Source organism: Bacillus rossius, chromosome 14 (genome assembly GCF_032445375.1).
Source record: "Bacillus rossius redtenbacheri isolate Brsri chromosome 14, Brsri_v3, whole genome shotgun sequence".
Classification (NCBI taxonomy): domain Eukaryota; kingdom Metazoa; phylum Arthropoda; class Insecta; order Phasmatodea; family Bacillidae; genus Bacillus; species Bacillus rossius.
Genome location: NC_086341.1, coordinates 17,477,747 through 17,493,596, shown reverse-complemented (window position 1 = coordinate 17,493,596; position 15,850 = coordinate 17,477,747). Strand labels below are relative to the sequence as shown.

Here is a 15,850-nt window from a genome sequence, read left to right as displayed (position 1 = left end):
ATTAATTATCTGTATAACTTAAAGTAAATTTTAGTAAATTTAATTTATTCATAAACTACATTAGAATCACACAGTGGTGAATATTAAATTATAATTTAAAATAAAATATTTTTTAAAAATAAATTGCAGCTATAAAATTGAAAGTTCAGGCGTTTCAGATATTCACGAATTTTTCAACGCATGTACATAGTTGGTGATAGTCTATTTCACAATCATCCCGATTCAAAGAATAATTTACAGTATTTACACAATTCAAAATTCAACCATTGTATTTTACTCCATGCGTTAATATAATATGCATTCCAATTGTACTTTGTTAGAGAATGCGTAATAAACTTTGCAACATAGCCTATGCACAATTCTATTAACAAACCCATTGTTAAAACGTTTTGTGTAAAATTCCTTAGGTACCGCAAAAATGTTTAATACGTAAAATAAAACAAGTACCTATCCATCATATTATTGTAGTTTTATCAACATTAAGAAATCATATTTCGATTTAAGTTTATCAAAGAAAGTTTGTTGACATAGACACTCATAATTTTGTTTACACAAGTGAATTACTGAGTGAAAGATTTAGTCCCGTTTATGCAAACATGTTATTTAGGTCTTTCGTTTCACAACACACATAGTCTTCTTTGGTTTTTTTAAATTGTAACTCTACTACAAAATTACTTACGGTACAGACTACACACCTAGAAATTCACTAATCTAAAGGAACTCGACCATCTTCGCATAATCTTCTTTGTCGTTTATTTGTAACTAACTGTTCCCGCGACTTTCCGAGAATTTTTTTCACGCGAGCAGAATAATTATCACAACTTACTTCGTTGGAAAATATTGAACATGTTTTTGTTTAATAACACGCACACTTACGTGACACTTACAATAAAGCTAACTTGTAATTTACATTTTTGGGCATACGTTCAGGGGCAAACACCAAATATATATTGGAATCACTAACTCGAAAAAATTACATGTAAAGATGATCATTCACATATTTACTACCAAGTAAATGAAAACAATGAACTGGTTTCCAAAAAAATTATAACTAATTATAAAAATTTTAAAAATTCACAATAACTTTAAGTTATTGCAAATGATTTATTTATCAATTTATAAAAAGTCTTTTTTTTTTCAGGGTGTCCCATAACTCAACGTAAAGGCGAAAGCAGTTGATAAACACTTAAAAATAAACATTCAAAACAAAATTCAAGACTTTTCTATGTTTACGAGCTATAGTTTTTTTTTCCTTCAAAATTTTGGGAATCCTTACAAATACCTTTAGTTCGAAAACTATAAGACATTTCTTTAAATTTTGTTTTTTGTTTCAGGACTGTGATTAATTGGCTTATCAACGGTTTTCCGCTTGACTTTGAGCTATGGGACATAATTTACAACCATCATTTTATTTAAAACCCGTTTTAGATACAACAAAGTAATTAAGGCTAAATTAATAAAAGGTTAAACTATTTAAAATTCAGCAGCTTTTTAGTCTAATCATTCCATTCAGAAATTTTAACGTTAATTTTCTCTATGTAATTTGCTAACAGGTAAAATTATATCTTTGTAACAGATCAAAAACAACACACACTTCTATATTATTATTTTTATTGATGTGATAAATGAATTGTTTTCGAGACTGGACTTAAGTTAAAATTTGGTTGTTGTTTATCGTGCTTTCGAAAGCCTACTGTGTCTATACACGCTGTGGTCTGTTGTGTTGTCCAGAATATCTATTTAGTTTCATGGTCGTGTTCTTCCGTCCGCCTCTGTGTTTGACCAAGGTTGTCCATTTTCCTGGAATATGTTTCTCGTCGCCGTCAAACCATTGTGTTCGAATTGTGCTGTCTTGGGCACGTGTCATTTGACATCAGGATGATATCGGCTTGTTCTACGCGGGTTTACGTGTTTCATCTTCGACCGTTCTCAGTGGTGCTCCTGCGACAACCGGCGTAAACCCAGCTAAGGAGTGGCGTGTCAAATGAAATTTATGTTTAATCGATATTCACCATCGGAGGAATCGTTCATATAACATTGTTGGGACTATCTCGCTTCAACGTTACTTATTCAGCACGAGGAAATGGCCAATGAAGTGAGGCGGAGTCGGTAGGTATACACACGTACGACACCAGCTGTTTGTTGAGAAACGGGAACGGATTAGTCCGTCGCTGATATATATATATATACACATATATATATACATATATTTACATATATATACATATATATATATGTCCCGTAGCGATGACACAACGAGGATGTGTGGATTCAGCGATGATTTAAAGTACGTAGGCCCATGACAAGCAACGAGACGAGAGACGCGTAACTTTACCTGCGTGAGAACGTATGACGCCGGCACAGAAGTTGCACTCTTGCGGGTTTAAGGGTTGTTGGGGAGGGGGAGAGGGGGGGAATGATTTCTTTCTCCCTCAACACCCCCCCCCCCCCTCCGTCACAACCACTCATCAAGCTGTTGTGATCTGCACGTAGCTCTGCAGCGTGCGAACGAGATGCACTTCTTCCGATGTCACGTCCCCGGTGATTCACGGCTGAGACGTTCGAGTGGTTTTTTTTTTTTTTTCATTGCTATTCCTGGCTTGTCGCATCGTTCTTCGCCATACAAGGCATCCCCCCGGTACTTCTGCAGCGTGGGAAACACCTGGAGTGTCTGCAACCCGGCGCAACAGTTGTGTTGCGCACGGTTGCGAGGCTGGCAGGCGTCAATGTCATGTCTACTTTTTTTATGTGTCCGCATGGAACGGAAGTGTGTAACCACGTTGCTACCGTCTGTGGCGGATGGCGCCAAACCAAAGTTCACAAAGCCAAAGGGAGACTTCAACTGTTTGATGAATTTTAACAAGATGGGAAGTATTTTAATTAAATTTCTTGCCGAAAAATTAGATTTTAAGCCGAGTTTGAGTGTTTTTTTTTATCGGAGTCGCGTCATCGTATAGTTTAAAATTTATATCTGCTAATAAAATGTAGTTAAAAACACAATTTGCGTGTATTTATCATACTTGGACATTATTTTGAAGAATTAAACGTTCAAATTAATCTCCGAGTTTTGTATTATAAGTGTATTTGCAACATGAGAACACATGAATTTTCTCGTTACCGAGTTAGATATTACACATCACTGGCGATTACAGAAAGACTGGTTAACTTTTTTTAAGCATATAATATAATAATATGCCTGTAGTTGTTAGTGGCTGTTTGCTACGAATTATTTATCCAGTGAAGTCATTGCCGTTCAGTACTGAATCCAGTTTTGGGAAAGACTACAACTTTAATAATACTGCTAATACAGTGTTATGATCATTGTTGATCTCTTTAAATATGTGATCTATACCATGGCGAACTAAATTTTCAATATTAAATGGTAAAAAATTGTTTCGGCACATAAATAATTTAAATCATTACTATGTCTATCGATTAATATTAATCTTATTTATGAATAGTTTTATGTGGCCACGTTCATGTTTAACAAAGTACACATAAATTAGTAATAACACATAACTAAGATAACCAAAAACACAATGACTAAGAAAATGAAAACATATATACAAATTGGCCTACAATACAAACTAAATAAAAAAATACTTACAAATATAAAAATTATTAAAAATTAAAACATAACATGCTAAACGTGATTTAACGTATTATATCATATATTAAAAATTATATTTAAAAAATTAAATGTTCAAATTTACAAACAAGATTTTTAAAAAAAGTTTAAAATATACGTAGTACAATAATTTAAACTACAGTTATAATTATTGAGATTAAATTTTTTTAAAGTAATCAAAATCATAAATTATCTTAACACTTTTACATTTTTTTAATAACAATGTACACATATTGAACCAATCACACACCACTGTCAATGAAGATAAACCCGAGCATGGAACCTTAGTAAGTAGGCTATCTGAAAATATTTTCTTAAGGTGGGATATCACACGCCAAGGTTTTTTTTTTTTACTTTTTACAGTCATTGATATTAGTTAAGAGCTATTTCTGAAAATTTAACACAATTCCTCTCTTGCATTCGTTATTCTGCCATTTGCAACTGTTATCACTTGCACGACTTTTCACAGCAATTAGGTATGTCATGTTTCTCAAACATATATTAGACAAAATAACAAGAATGCAAGAGACGTATGGTTTTAAATTGACAGAAATAGCTCTAAACTATTAGTATTGACAAGAAAATAAAAAAATTCAACATGGCGTGTATAGCCCCACCTTAAAAAATCGAAAGTGAAATGTTAAGCCTCAGTGACCCCTTGAACCCAATTATTTTCCATTCCAGGAAGAGAATAAAACCATAAATAACAAAGTTTCTGGTCCGAATAATGTTCCTTTTGTTTTAAATAGGTATAATGTATTAAAAATTACCAAGAAACACACACTTGAATAAAACAAGTTAAATAGGTCATCCATGATAAGCATTCACCATCGGAAGGTTTTTCACATACAAATAGCAAGGATGTATTTTGTTATTGTTGATTTCAAAATATATATACACCCTCCAATCCAATTTTTTTTTGTTTTGAGCTGGTAAGCCCCTTTTTCTGCACACGTTGTATTTTCAACCATTTTGTTCAAAATTCAATTTTTTTTCCGTGTGTACAGTCTTTAAACGTTTGTACCTAAAAGTAGGTATTTAAAATAAAATAAAAAATTGGTTGTCTGTAAAGTCGGTTTACGGACGATAGTTTAACGTGACAACGTCATAACAAAACATTGACGAAATGGATTGCATACTTTAATGAATAAAATTGAATCATTTTATATTTTAATAATGAAAGAATAAACACTTGAAATTATACTAGTATCAGATTTTTTTTAAATGCAAGAATAATTATTAACCTTTATCGCCGAAATTGTTGTTGTAATAAGCAATGAAAACCACATTAACTTTTCACTTCACTTTGTAAACAGTCGAGTGGAAGAGAGATAGATGCGGCGCAAGCTTACAATGAGCGTAACGGGACACAACGTAACGGGACAATGTGCGTAACGGGACACTTTTTTTCGTGCGTGCAGCCTGGGGGTTATCGATTTATCAGACGTCACGTCAAAAAAAAAAAGGTAATTCCGGAGTGTGATCGAGCTGTTTAGCTCCACCGCTGTGGTCTTGCGGACGTGTGCTGAGGCGGGGCGGTGTGTGTGTGCGTGTGTTGCAGGAGCAGAAGGGAGTCGGTTTCTCCGGCCATGTCCAGCAGCGTCGCGCACTGCAGTCGCCTGGCGTCCGCCTCGCGGCACCACGACTGGGACATCAACGACACCAGCGTTCCGCGGGTGAGGAACACACACGACCACCATCCCCCTTCTTCCCCTTCCCCCCCAACCCCCGTCCCACCAAGACGCTCGTCCTTCCGGACATACCCGAATACTCTCACGTCGGCAATACCTTCTTTTCAACAGACGAGAGAGAGAGAGCCAAAACCCGAAGTTCCCTGAAGTTCATGCTCGCTTTTTTTTCCGTACCAACAACAGGTGTATTTATTTGGAGGCAAAACCGTTTACATGATTTCGCAGTATCTTTAATGTAGCTATCCTAACCAAATTAACCGTCCGCAATGTTTTAAAAAGTATTTATAATGTAGCTAACCTAACCTAATTGACCATTAGTTATCATGAGTTACAATTAACAAAAAAAAAACGAAGATGCATGATCGGGCGTTTGGCTCTCTCGTCTGTTGAAAGAAGGCTTGCCAACCTGAAGGTATTCGGGTATTTCCAGAAGGACGAGTGAATCGTAGGCTTCCCGTGGCTCCGCAGCTACAGTTCCGTTCTGCCGCGCGTGTCTCGTTGTTTCCGCGCCCGAGGGATGGCAGGAAAAAAAAGGGTGGGGGGAAGATGAAGAGAAGAAGAAAATAATGAAAAATTTTGAAATTTGGTATGCGCCATCCGCCACAGATGACAATACCGTCTCACATTTCCGTTCCATTAACGAAATTCCCCCTACCGAAAAACCGAGAGCTAATATTTGACACGTTTCTTTCACGCGTATGAAACGGCTCCGATGAAAGCGAAAAAAAAAATTACTAAATCCAGGATTTGGACCTAATTTTCGACAGGTAATTTAATGAAAATACTGTCCATATATATATTTTTTTATTCATTAAACATTTGATAATGTAAAGCTTCCCTTTGAATTTGTGAACTTTTGTTCAAGCCATCCGCCACAGTTGACAGCATCGTTGTTACATATTTACGTCCCATTAAGGAAATTTCCCCTACCAAGTGCCGAATTCCGAGAGCTAAGTTGTTTCTGGTTCAATGAGTGAAGTTCTATTTTATTATAATGTATTAAAAATGACTAAGAAACATAATTGATAAAAACAAGTTACATGGGTTATCCGCGCTAAGTATTCACGCAAGGAGCAATTTTCGGTAGTTAGAAAAGTTGTAACTAATCCTCACAAATTACCTTTCAAAAAAAAATTATATTATACCATTAATTTCTTTCTTTTGACAGTATGACACCATAGACCCTTCTCCTCCATTAAATAGGTTAAATTTCCAAAAATTCTCTTCCCCAAAACCATTTTCGTTTTTGATATGGAAAAGTTACTGCACAGAGCACATAATATGAAAAATGGTAAAAGGATAATTTTCAGTTTGACAGATGTATATAGTAGAATAATTAACAAATAACACTGTCTCATTTAACATAATTAATCTAAACTTGTATTAGTTATTTATATTCTTATTTTTATAAAAAAAACATATCCAGCTATCAAAGTATAGATGTTTTTGCAGCGCCTGTCAAAAACTTCTAATCCTTTCTTTAACAGAGTGTAGTTAGTAGAACCTAAGTTCTGTGCCTGCAACCCATCAATCTGTGTTTGGGGGTACCATCAGTTCCTCAACTCTAAGGAACTGACATCTACTCACTAAACTAATACTTCATGAATCAGACATCAACTCCATAGACTTAAACCTCCTAGTAAAGGACACCCACTATGTTAACAAAGACCTTAATGTAACCAACACTTACTCCATAGATTAATACTTTCAAGGAACAGACTTATACCTCCTAGGAAATTACAACCACTCCATAAACTTATACCTCCATGGAACAGGCAGCTACTTCGTGTACTAATACCTCCATGGAACAGATACCCACTAACACACTCAATAGATTATCACCTCCATGGAGCAGACATCTAATTTCTATACCAATATACATTCAACAGACATTCACGCTATAGACTAATACTTCCATTTAACAAACACCCACACCAGAGACTAAATACCACCAAGGAAAAGTTACCCACTCAATAGACTTATGTCTCCAAAGAACAGACCACTCCAAAGACTGATTACTCCAAGGAAAGGACACTCACTTCAGGTAATAACACCTCCAAGGAATAAACGTCCATACCATAGACTAATACTTCATGGAACAGACATCATCTCCATAGGTTTATTCCTATAAGAAACAGACATCCACTCCGTGGAAAAGACACCTACTACCTCCATGGAACTAGCAACCACTCCATATACTTAGAGCTCCATGGAACATGCACCCACTACATATAATAATACCTCCATGGAAATAACGCACTACATATACTTATACCTGCATGGAACAGGCACCCACTTCATAGACCAATACCTCCGTGAAACAGACATCCACTCCATAGACTTACATCGCCACGAAATAAAACCACTTCATATACCAATACCTCCGTGGAACAGACACATACGCTCCATGGGAAATCTTCTTTTCACAGACGAGAGAGCCAAACTCCTGATCGTGCATGTTCGGGGTTATTTTTTTTTTGTTCATTGTAAATGAATATGGCGGTGTTGACAAAAGGATACTAATGGCCAATTAGGTTAGGTTAGCTACATTATAAATACTTTAAAACATTTTGGACGGTTCATTTGGTTAGGATAGCTACATTAAAGATACTGTGAAATCATGTAAACGGTTTCCTAGCCCTGGATAGCTACATATTAAAAACGTTATTTGCTGAGCAACCATAAAATAATTTTACAGTATTTTTAATGTAGCTATACTTACCTAATATAACCAACCATCCACAATGTTTTAAATTATTTATAATGTAGCTAACCTATCCTAATCGACCGCAAAATTTAATGCCACACCGGTTTATACAATGAAATAGAACCGGGGGGGGGGGGGGGAAGAGAGCATGAACTTCGGGGAACTTCGGGTGTGGCTCTCTCGTCTGTGAAATTAAAGGCTTCCCTCCACTCCATAGACTAATACCTCCAAGAAAAAGACATCCACTCCATGGGAAAATCACCCACTACCTCCGTGGAACAGACATCCTCTCCATAGACTAATACCTCCATGGGATAGACATCCAAACATAGACTAACACCTCCGTTGAACAGACACGCACTCCATAGACTAACACCTCCGAGGAACAGACATCCACTCCATGGGAAAATCACCCACTACCTCCGTGGAACAGACATCCACTCCATAGACTAATACCTCCATGGGATAGACACCCACTCCATAGACTAACACCTCCGTTGAACAGACACGCACTCCATAGACTAACACCTCCGAGGAACATACATCCACTCCATGGGAAAATCACCCACTACCTCCGTGGAACAGACATCCACTCCATAGACTAATACCTCCATGGGATAGACACCCACTCCATAGACTAACACCTCCGTTGAACAGACACGCACTCCATAGACTAACACCTCCGAGGAACATACATCCACTCCATGGGAAAATCACCCACTACCTCCGTGGAACAGACATCCACTCCATAGACTAATACCTCCATGGGATAGACACCCACTCCATAGACTAACACCTCCGTTGAACAGACACGCACTCCATAGACTAACACCTCCGAGGAACATACATCCACTCCATGGGAAAATCACCCACTACCTCCGTGGAACAGACATCCACTCCATAGACTAATACCTCCATGGGATAGACACCCACTCCATAGACTAACACCTCCGTTGAACAGACACGCACTCCATAGACTAACACCTCCGAGGAACATACATCCACTCCATGGGAAAATCACCCACTACCTCCGTGGAACAGACATCCACTCCATAGACTAACACCTCCAAGGAGATGGCACCCAGAGACGTGACGCTGCGCAGGTGAGCGAGTTCAACCGCTGGGAGGAGTGGGCGGACGGCCACTGCCGCCTCGTGTACCCGGCGTCCAGCGAGGAGGCCAAGCGCCACGCCAGCGGCTGGGCCATGCGCAACACCAACAACCACAACGTGCACATCCTCAAGAAGAGCTGCCTGGGCGTGCTGGTGTGCTCGCTGCGGTGCGCGCCGCCCGGGGTGGCCGGCGGCGAGAAGGTGCACCTGCGGCCGGCCATCTGCGACAAGGCGCGCAAGAAGCAGCAAGGTGGGTTAGCACTCTCTTCATATACCTACTAATACCTCCGAGGAACAGACAACCACTCCATATACTAATACCTCCGTGGAATAGACACCCACTCCATATACTAATAGCTCCGTGGGATAGACACCCCCTTAATATTCTAATACCTCCGTGGAACAGACATCCTCTCCATATACTAATACCTCCATGGAATAGACACCCACTTCATATACTTATACCTCCGTGGAACAGATATCCAATCCATTGACTAATACCTCCGTGGAACAGACATCCACTCCATATACTAATAGCTCCGTGGAAAAGTACCCACTCCATATACTAATACCTCCATGGGATAGACACCCACTTCTTATACTAATACCTCCGTGGAACAGACATCCACTCCATATACTAATATCTCCGTGGAACAGACATTCACTCCATATAATAATACCTCCATGGAACAGACATCGACTCCATAGACTAATACCTCTAAGAAACAGATATCCGATCCATGGAAATGACACCCACTTCATATACTAATAGCACCAACTCCATATACTAATACCACCATGAAACGGGCACCCACTCCATTTATTAATAGCTCCATGGAATAGGCACCCACTCCATTGACTAATACCTCCATGGAATAGGCACCCGCTTCATGTACCTCCTTCTGGTTGTGACAGCAGCCACAAAGCTCTGGTTGGGTCTGCAGTCGGGAGTTTACGAGTCGGCCCGATTAGAGTGTAAGGGTCAGCACAGTCGAATGGGATTGACTGGAGGTGTGGGCACGTAGGAACGCCCCGGCATGAGGATTATTTTAGTGCGCGAACGGTGTATTTAGCTTGCAGCTTCTTGAATGATAAAGCTGTACTGGACAAATTGAAGTCAAAATGAAAACTACCCCTTCTCCCTTCCCCCCCCCCCCCCCCCCCAATCAGGATAACAAAAAAAATTTATTTTACATAATGAGGCCTAAATTTAATTTCTCGCAGATTATTTGTTAATTTTTTTTTAATTATACTCCCTTCGTGATTTTTTTACGGTGTTACTCTCGTGATTTCCTTGCAAGATTTCAAAGAAACTTCTAGCATATCAGTTTTTATACAGCTGCTGTTTGTTTTGCATCAGAGTGACTTCAGCTTCAGAACGGACACCATTTCTATAAACTAATACGTGTACCTCCTGTCGTGTACTAGCCATCTTTGTTTGCACATATCTGTAGCCTACTTCGGGGGGCGCAAGCTACTATGTCACATAGGCCGTAATTTTTAATGGGAGCAGTTTTAGGAATGTTAAGTAGAACATCACTTATTTACTATTTTCTACCCGCAATATGTGAATTTTTTTTGACATTTCGTAGATCTAAATGTTGACTGCAAATAGAAAGAACGTCAAATGGTGGTCAAGTTTTATGGTTCCCAAAAGTAACACAGGAATTGCAACATTGACGACAGAAATTAATTTTACTCCATATTTAAATTAAATAACTGTCGAAAAAAAAACACCGACAGTTTAGATGCCCGGGATAGAAATAAATTGAAGAAAAAATATCGTAGTTTATTTAACGCGCGCGTTTTAATTATTCAGTGTTTGCCGGCCCTTTGACGTCGCTGATTTATGCCGCGGTTCACGACAGAACACACACCGCACGTTGGTTGGTAGTCACCAAATCGCGGAACGTGATTCCTTAGGCCCGGTCCACACGAACGGGCAGTGTGCGGGACGGGAGCCGTGCGGCGCCCGCACGGTTTGTTACGGACAGTAAGATAGGTAGAGCAGCCCACACAGGGCGGGCACTGCGCGGCAGCGGTGCGGCAGCCGTGCGGCTGTAGCTGCCACCCGCACTGCCCATAGCGCGACGGGCACCGCGCGGCAGCCGCAACTTTGTTACGGGCTGTTGTGAGATATAGAGTCGTCCACACGAGCGGTCGCGCCAGTCTTGCGGGGGAACCTTCTTGTGTGTGCTGTCAAGTTAGTACGAATTGGTTTCCACCATGAATGATACTGACGTAGAAAAATTTTATGTTGAAGTGTATACAGACTAGAAACTGGAATTCCGAGTGGAGGTGTTGTGTTTACTCCAAAAAATTAGACGGGCAACATTGCAACCAGGTCAAATAATTGATTCCCTAAATACAGCTCCTATGTAGCCACTGCAAATTACTTCCGCACACCCAAACCACATTTCTGCTTTCCAGACACCACTTACAAGTGTGTACTACCCACCTCCAACACCTATGTATGGACAGCTCCAGGTACAAAGTGCAAAACCTATGTATACCCAGCATCTGTCACAAATACAAGGAAGCCAAAACAGCGAGCTTACAGAAAATCGGCTTTTCACTTCATGTCGTTCCATCGTGTCACCATCTGACACCGAACTGTCTGCATTCTCGGATGACTCATGTGCATACCATAAATAAACACTTTGAATATCAAGTTTCATATTTATTATCTTTCATTTTTTATTGTACGTGAATAGCTGTGCGAAAGAATTTTTTTCAGACATAAGGACACTGACCGCTCGTGTGGACTGCACCACGCAACTGCTATGCGGGCGCCGCGCGGCTCCCGTCCCGCACACTGCCCGTTAGTGTGGACCGGGCCTTAAAGTTGCCCCCCACTGATCTGGAAGTTGCCCGCCGCGATCTGGAAGTTGCCCCCGCTGATCTAGAAGTTAACCCCGCTGATCTGGAACTTTCTCCGCTGATCTGAAAGTTGCCCCGCTGATCTGGAAGTTTTCCCGCTGATCTGGAAGTTTTCCCGCTGATCTGGAAGTTTTCCCGCTGATCTGGAAGTTGCCCCGCTGATCTGGAAGTTTCTCCGCTGATCTGAAAGTTGCCTCGCTGATCTGGAAGTTTCCCCGCTGATCTGGAAGTTTCCCCGCTGATCTGGAAGTTTCCCCGCTGATCTGGAAGTTTCTCCGCTGATCTGGAAGTTTCTCCGCTGATCTGAAAGTTGCCCCCCCGCTGATCTGAAAGTTGCCCCCCCGCTGATCTGAAAGTTGCCCCGCGCTGATCTGAAAGTTGCCCCCCCCCCCCCCACTGATCTGAAGGTTGCCCCGCGCTGATCTGAAAGTTTCCCCGCGCTGATCTGAAAGTTGCCCCGCGCTGATCTGAAAGTTGCCCCGCGCTGATCTGAAAGTTGCCCCGCGCTGATCTGAAAGTTGCCCCGCGCTGATCTGAAAGTTGCCCCGCGCTGATCTGAAAGTTGCCCCGCGCTGATCTGGAAGTTGCCCCGCTGATCTGGAAGTTGCCCCGCGCTGATCTGGAAGTTTCCCCGCTGATCTGGAAGTTGCCCCACGCTGATCTGGAAGTTTCCCCGCTGATCACTGGAGAAACAAGTCCACGTGTGCACGTGACAATTTTTTTCTTTTTTATCTAATCGCCGCCAGGTGCGGAAAAACCCGTCCCCCCGAGACAAAAGTTTCACGCCGCAGGGGGGGGGGGGCAGGGGGGGGGTCCGCGCGACTCGCCACTTGGCCGGAAGTGCTTCGAAGGAAGACAGGAAACAAGAACATCACACGTGCGAACCTTGAAAGGTTGTCAGGCTTGGCAACACTCACGAGAGAGAAAAAAAAAACATTTAAACGCTTCCTGATAAATGCGCGTGCACTCCCGTCGAAAATAGTTGTTCGCTTAAAACACAGGATGATACATTGTCCGCGAGTCAAAGCAAAACGGATAGCGCTACGTGGCAGTGTGGTGGACACGGAGAAAAGACACACAAGTACTGTTTGTTATGTCCGTGACCAATGATTTTCTGTTTATCCATGGCGATCGGTTGAACAGAATAGAAGTTTATGCGCTGCAGCGCCTTCTAGCGGTGAGTTAAAAGAAAATGGATAGCATAAAAATTTTCTCCGTGAAAAAAAAATCTTCGTTGTGCCAACTTTCGTGGTGATCGGTCAAACGGCTTCGGAGTTTATCGACGTAATAATACCAACATCATATTATATATGTGTATATATATGTATCTATATAAGTTAGGACAGATGGAAGTATTTTTCACTTAAACTAATTCATAACAAGACTCTAAATGAGAACTTGGACAGAGAAACAAGCAAAGGATTGATATAAAGAACTTTTAGCTTTTAGACACATTGTTTAGTTTTATGGTTCAATTGAATTATATAATTTTTTATTTTATATTTCAAGTGGATTACTTGATCTTGAAGTTTTACGTCTTACGTGCGTGGTGGACTGTCACACACATTTCTCTCTGACTCGTGACGAAAGTGTTGTCGATGAAATTATCATTTTTTGTAAATTTTTTTATCAAAGCCAATTATGTTGTTGTTCAGGACACGGTTTTGGGTGGGTAGTTAGCGAAGAGATTTCACTCAAGTGCGTTTTGAGTTTCGACCCACCAACAGTTTTCATTGCATCTCTAAGTGCATGTAGGCCTGTATCTAATTGCATACGTAAACTAATCATTAGGGGCAGGAATTTTTCGCGAATAAATATGAACGCCTGTTAGATTGCAACAAGGTACCCCCGCATCAGCGGTTTCTTCTTTTTGATTGGCGGCCGTCTGCGAGAGAAGTCGTTTACTTGTTTGACCGAGCCACTCAGGACGTGTTTGCTTCCCCACTGATTTATTATGATTGGTGTTGTAACAATCGACATGCGCCTGAAAGAAATTCACCCAATCACGAAACACAGACAATGCTACAATGTTTTAACTTATAACTAATCTCGGAATCTTTTCGCGAAATATTCATGGCCCTACTAATCATTTATAGCGGAAGATAATTATTTACTTCCTTTATTATCCTAATCAGACCTAAAATGATATTTTGAAGAAATATATATATTCTATATCCACCTCAAAGTGCAGTGTTATAATTAATAGAATAAATTCTGAGAATAAATACAGAAATTGTGAAGTGGTTATTAAATAAGCACTTAATCTTCTAGTAAACTGTGCCGAGCTAAAAATTTGGAATAATAATTTTTAAGGAAATATTGTATCACCATAACATATAAGTACTAGTAATTTAGGGTTTTAAAGTAAATTAAATAAATAAAATAAGACCAATTATACTTTAAATTCTTTACACATAAATTTAACCTAATTAATCGTTACTCGCCTTAATACGAAATTTCAGCTGTTGCTATTTACATCATTGGTGTGGGGATGTAATGTTGTTTATGATTGTGAAACTAAAATTATTTCAGTTAATTTGTCAATTCAGGCATAAGGCGGCCGGGACTTTAACTTTAGTTCCTACACAGAACTTGGAAAAAATTTTCTTTTAAAGTTGAAAGCACGCTTACTACATGGTCAACAATTTGTACAGCGAGTGTGCGCGATTAGTTTACGGTAGACGAATAATAAAAAAAAATACTCCCCACTCGTGTAAGCCGAAGAGTATGACGTTTCTCGAATCGTGACTGGTTTACATTAGCTTTTCCGGAGTTTAAAAAAAAAAAAAAACACATTGAATGCGCCAAGCGCCTGGCGTTATACTACCCGCATTACATATGTGTCGCGCTGGCAGCACGAGAAAAGATATAGGAAACCTGGAAGCAAACAAAACAATTTATTTGTACTGTAATTTTTTCATTAAACATTTCCAAACATAAATTCGTTTCTCCAGTCTTCATTAGTATAATGTTTTTTTAAGCCTAGCATAAATTTTTGTCTGTCTTCTTTTCAATTTGAAGATATATTCTGCTGCATTAAGTCATAAACACTATAATGGTGTCTTGCACGGTTCTGTTTGAAATGATTAAAGTATAGAGGGAACTAGGCCAGTTATGGGGATTTCGGTGTCTGGATTTTCTGCATTTATTTCACGGAATTATTTATTTATCAACTTATTTTACGTTGCCCAAGTTAAAGCCTTGTTTACCACTTAACCTCACACATTTTTGTAAAATTAAACGCAAAGTCGTGACGAAATGATCATACATAACTAAGCTAACCTGAATATAAGACAACAAACTTAAAAAATACAATGCAAAAGAATTTACTAGCAAGTGATTAAACATGATTCGCGCATATTAAACTAATTGTCACTGGTATCACAAGTTAGAAATTAAAATAAAATTAGAAAACTTGGGAAATTATAACATATTCGACAAAAAAAATTGAAAATAAATCTCATGCCAAATACATTGGGGGAAAAAATCATCATTAAACTTAAGGCTTGTACGATGTCACACTACTTATTCCACTTTGCAATATTTTATTGTTTTTTCGAGCATACTTCCTGGGAGATGAACGGGACATTTTGCGCCTCGTCGAGTGTGTTCCGAACGAGCACTGCAGCTGTGGAGAAAAGGCTTAGCGCTGAAGTGATGCGTCGGGACGAACAAAGACGAGTTGCTCTCGGAGTGGGTGCAGGTGTTCCGTCAGGCAAGTTCCGAGATCCCGGTCGGAGGAAGAGTATTTCATTTAATTCTTCTGAAACAGGAGCCAGCGTCTAGAGCTGTATAAAAGCCTTTGAATATATATACTGTATAGAAGTCGCGA

The 15,850-nt window shown here is 39.7% G+C and overlaps 1 protein-coding gene across 1 annotated transcript in view; it reads left to right on the top strand.

Annotated features, from left to right (window-relative positions):
• LOC134538931 (uncharacterized) overlaps nucleotides 1-15,850 on the top strand; it is a 35,959-nt gene that overhangs the window by 7,782 nt on the left and 12,327 nt on the right. The window contains exons 2-3 of the mRNA XM_063380547.1: nucleotides 5,190-5,304; nucleotides 9,130-9,388. Of these exons, the coding sequence (XP_063236617.1) occupies nucleotides 5,190-5,304; nucleotides 9,130-9,388 (374 nt within the window). The remainder of the gene's footprint in view (nucleotides 1-5,189; nucleotides 5,305-9,129; nucleotides 9,389-15,850) is intronic.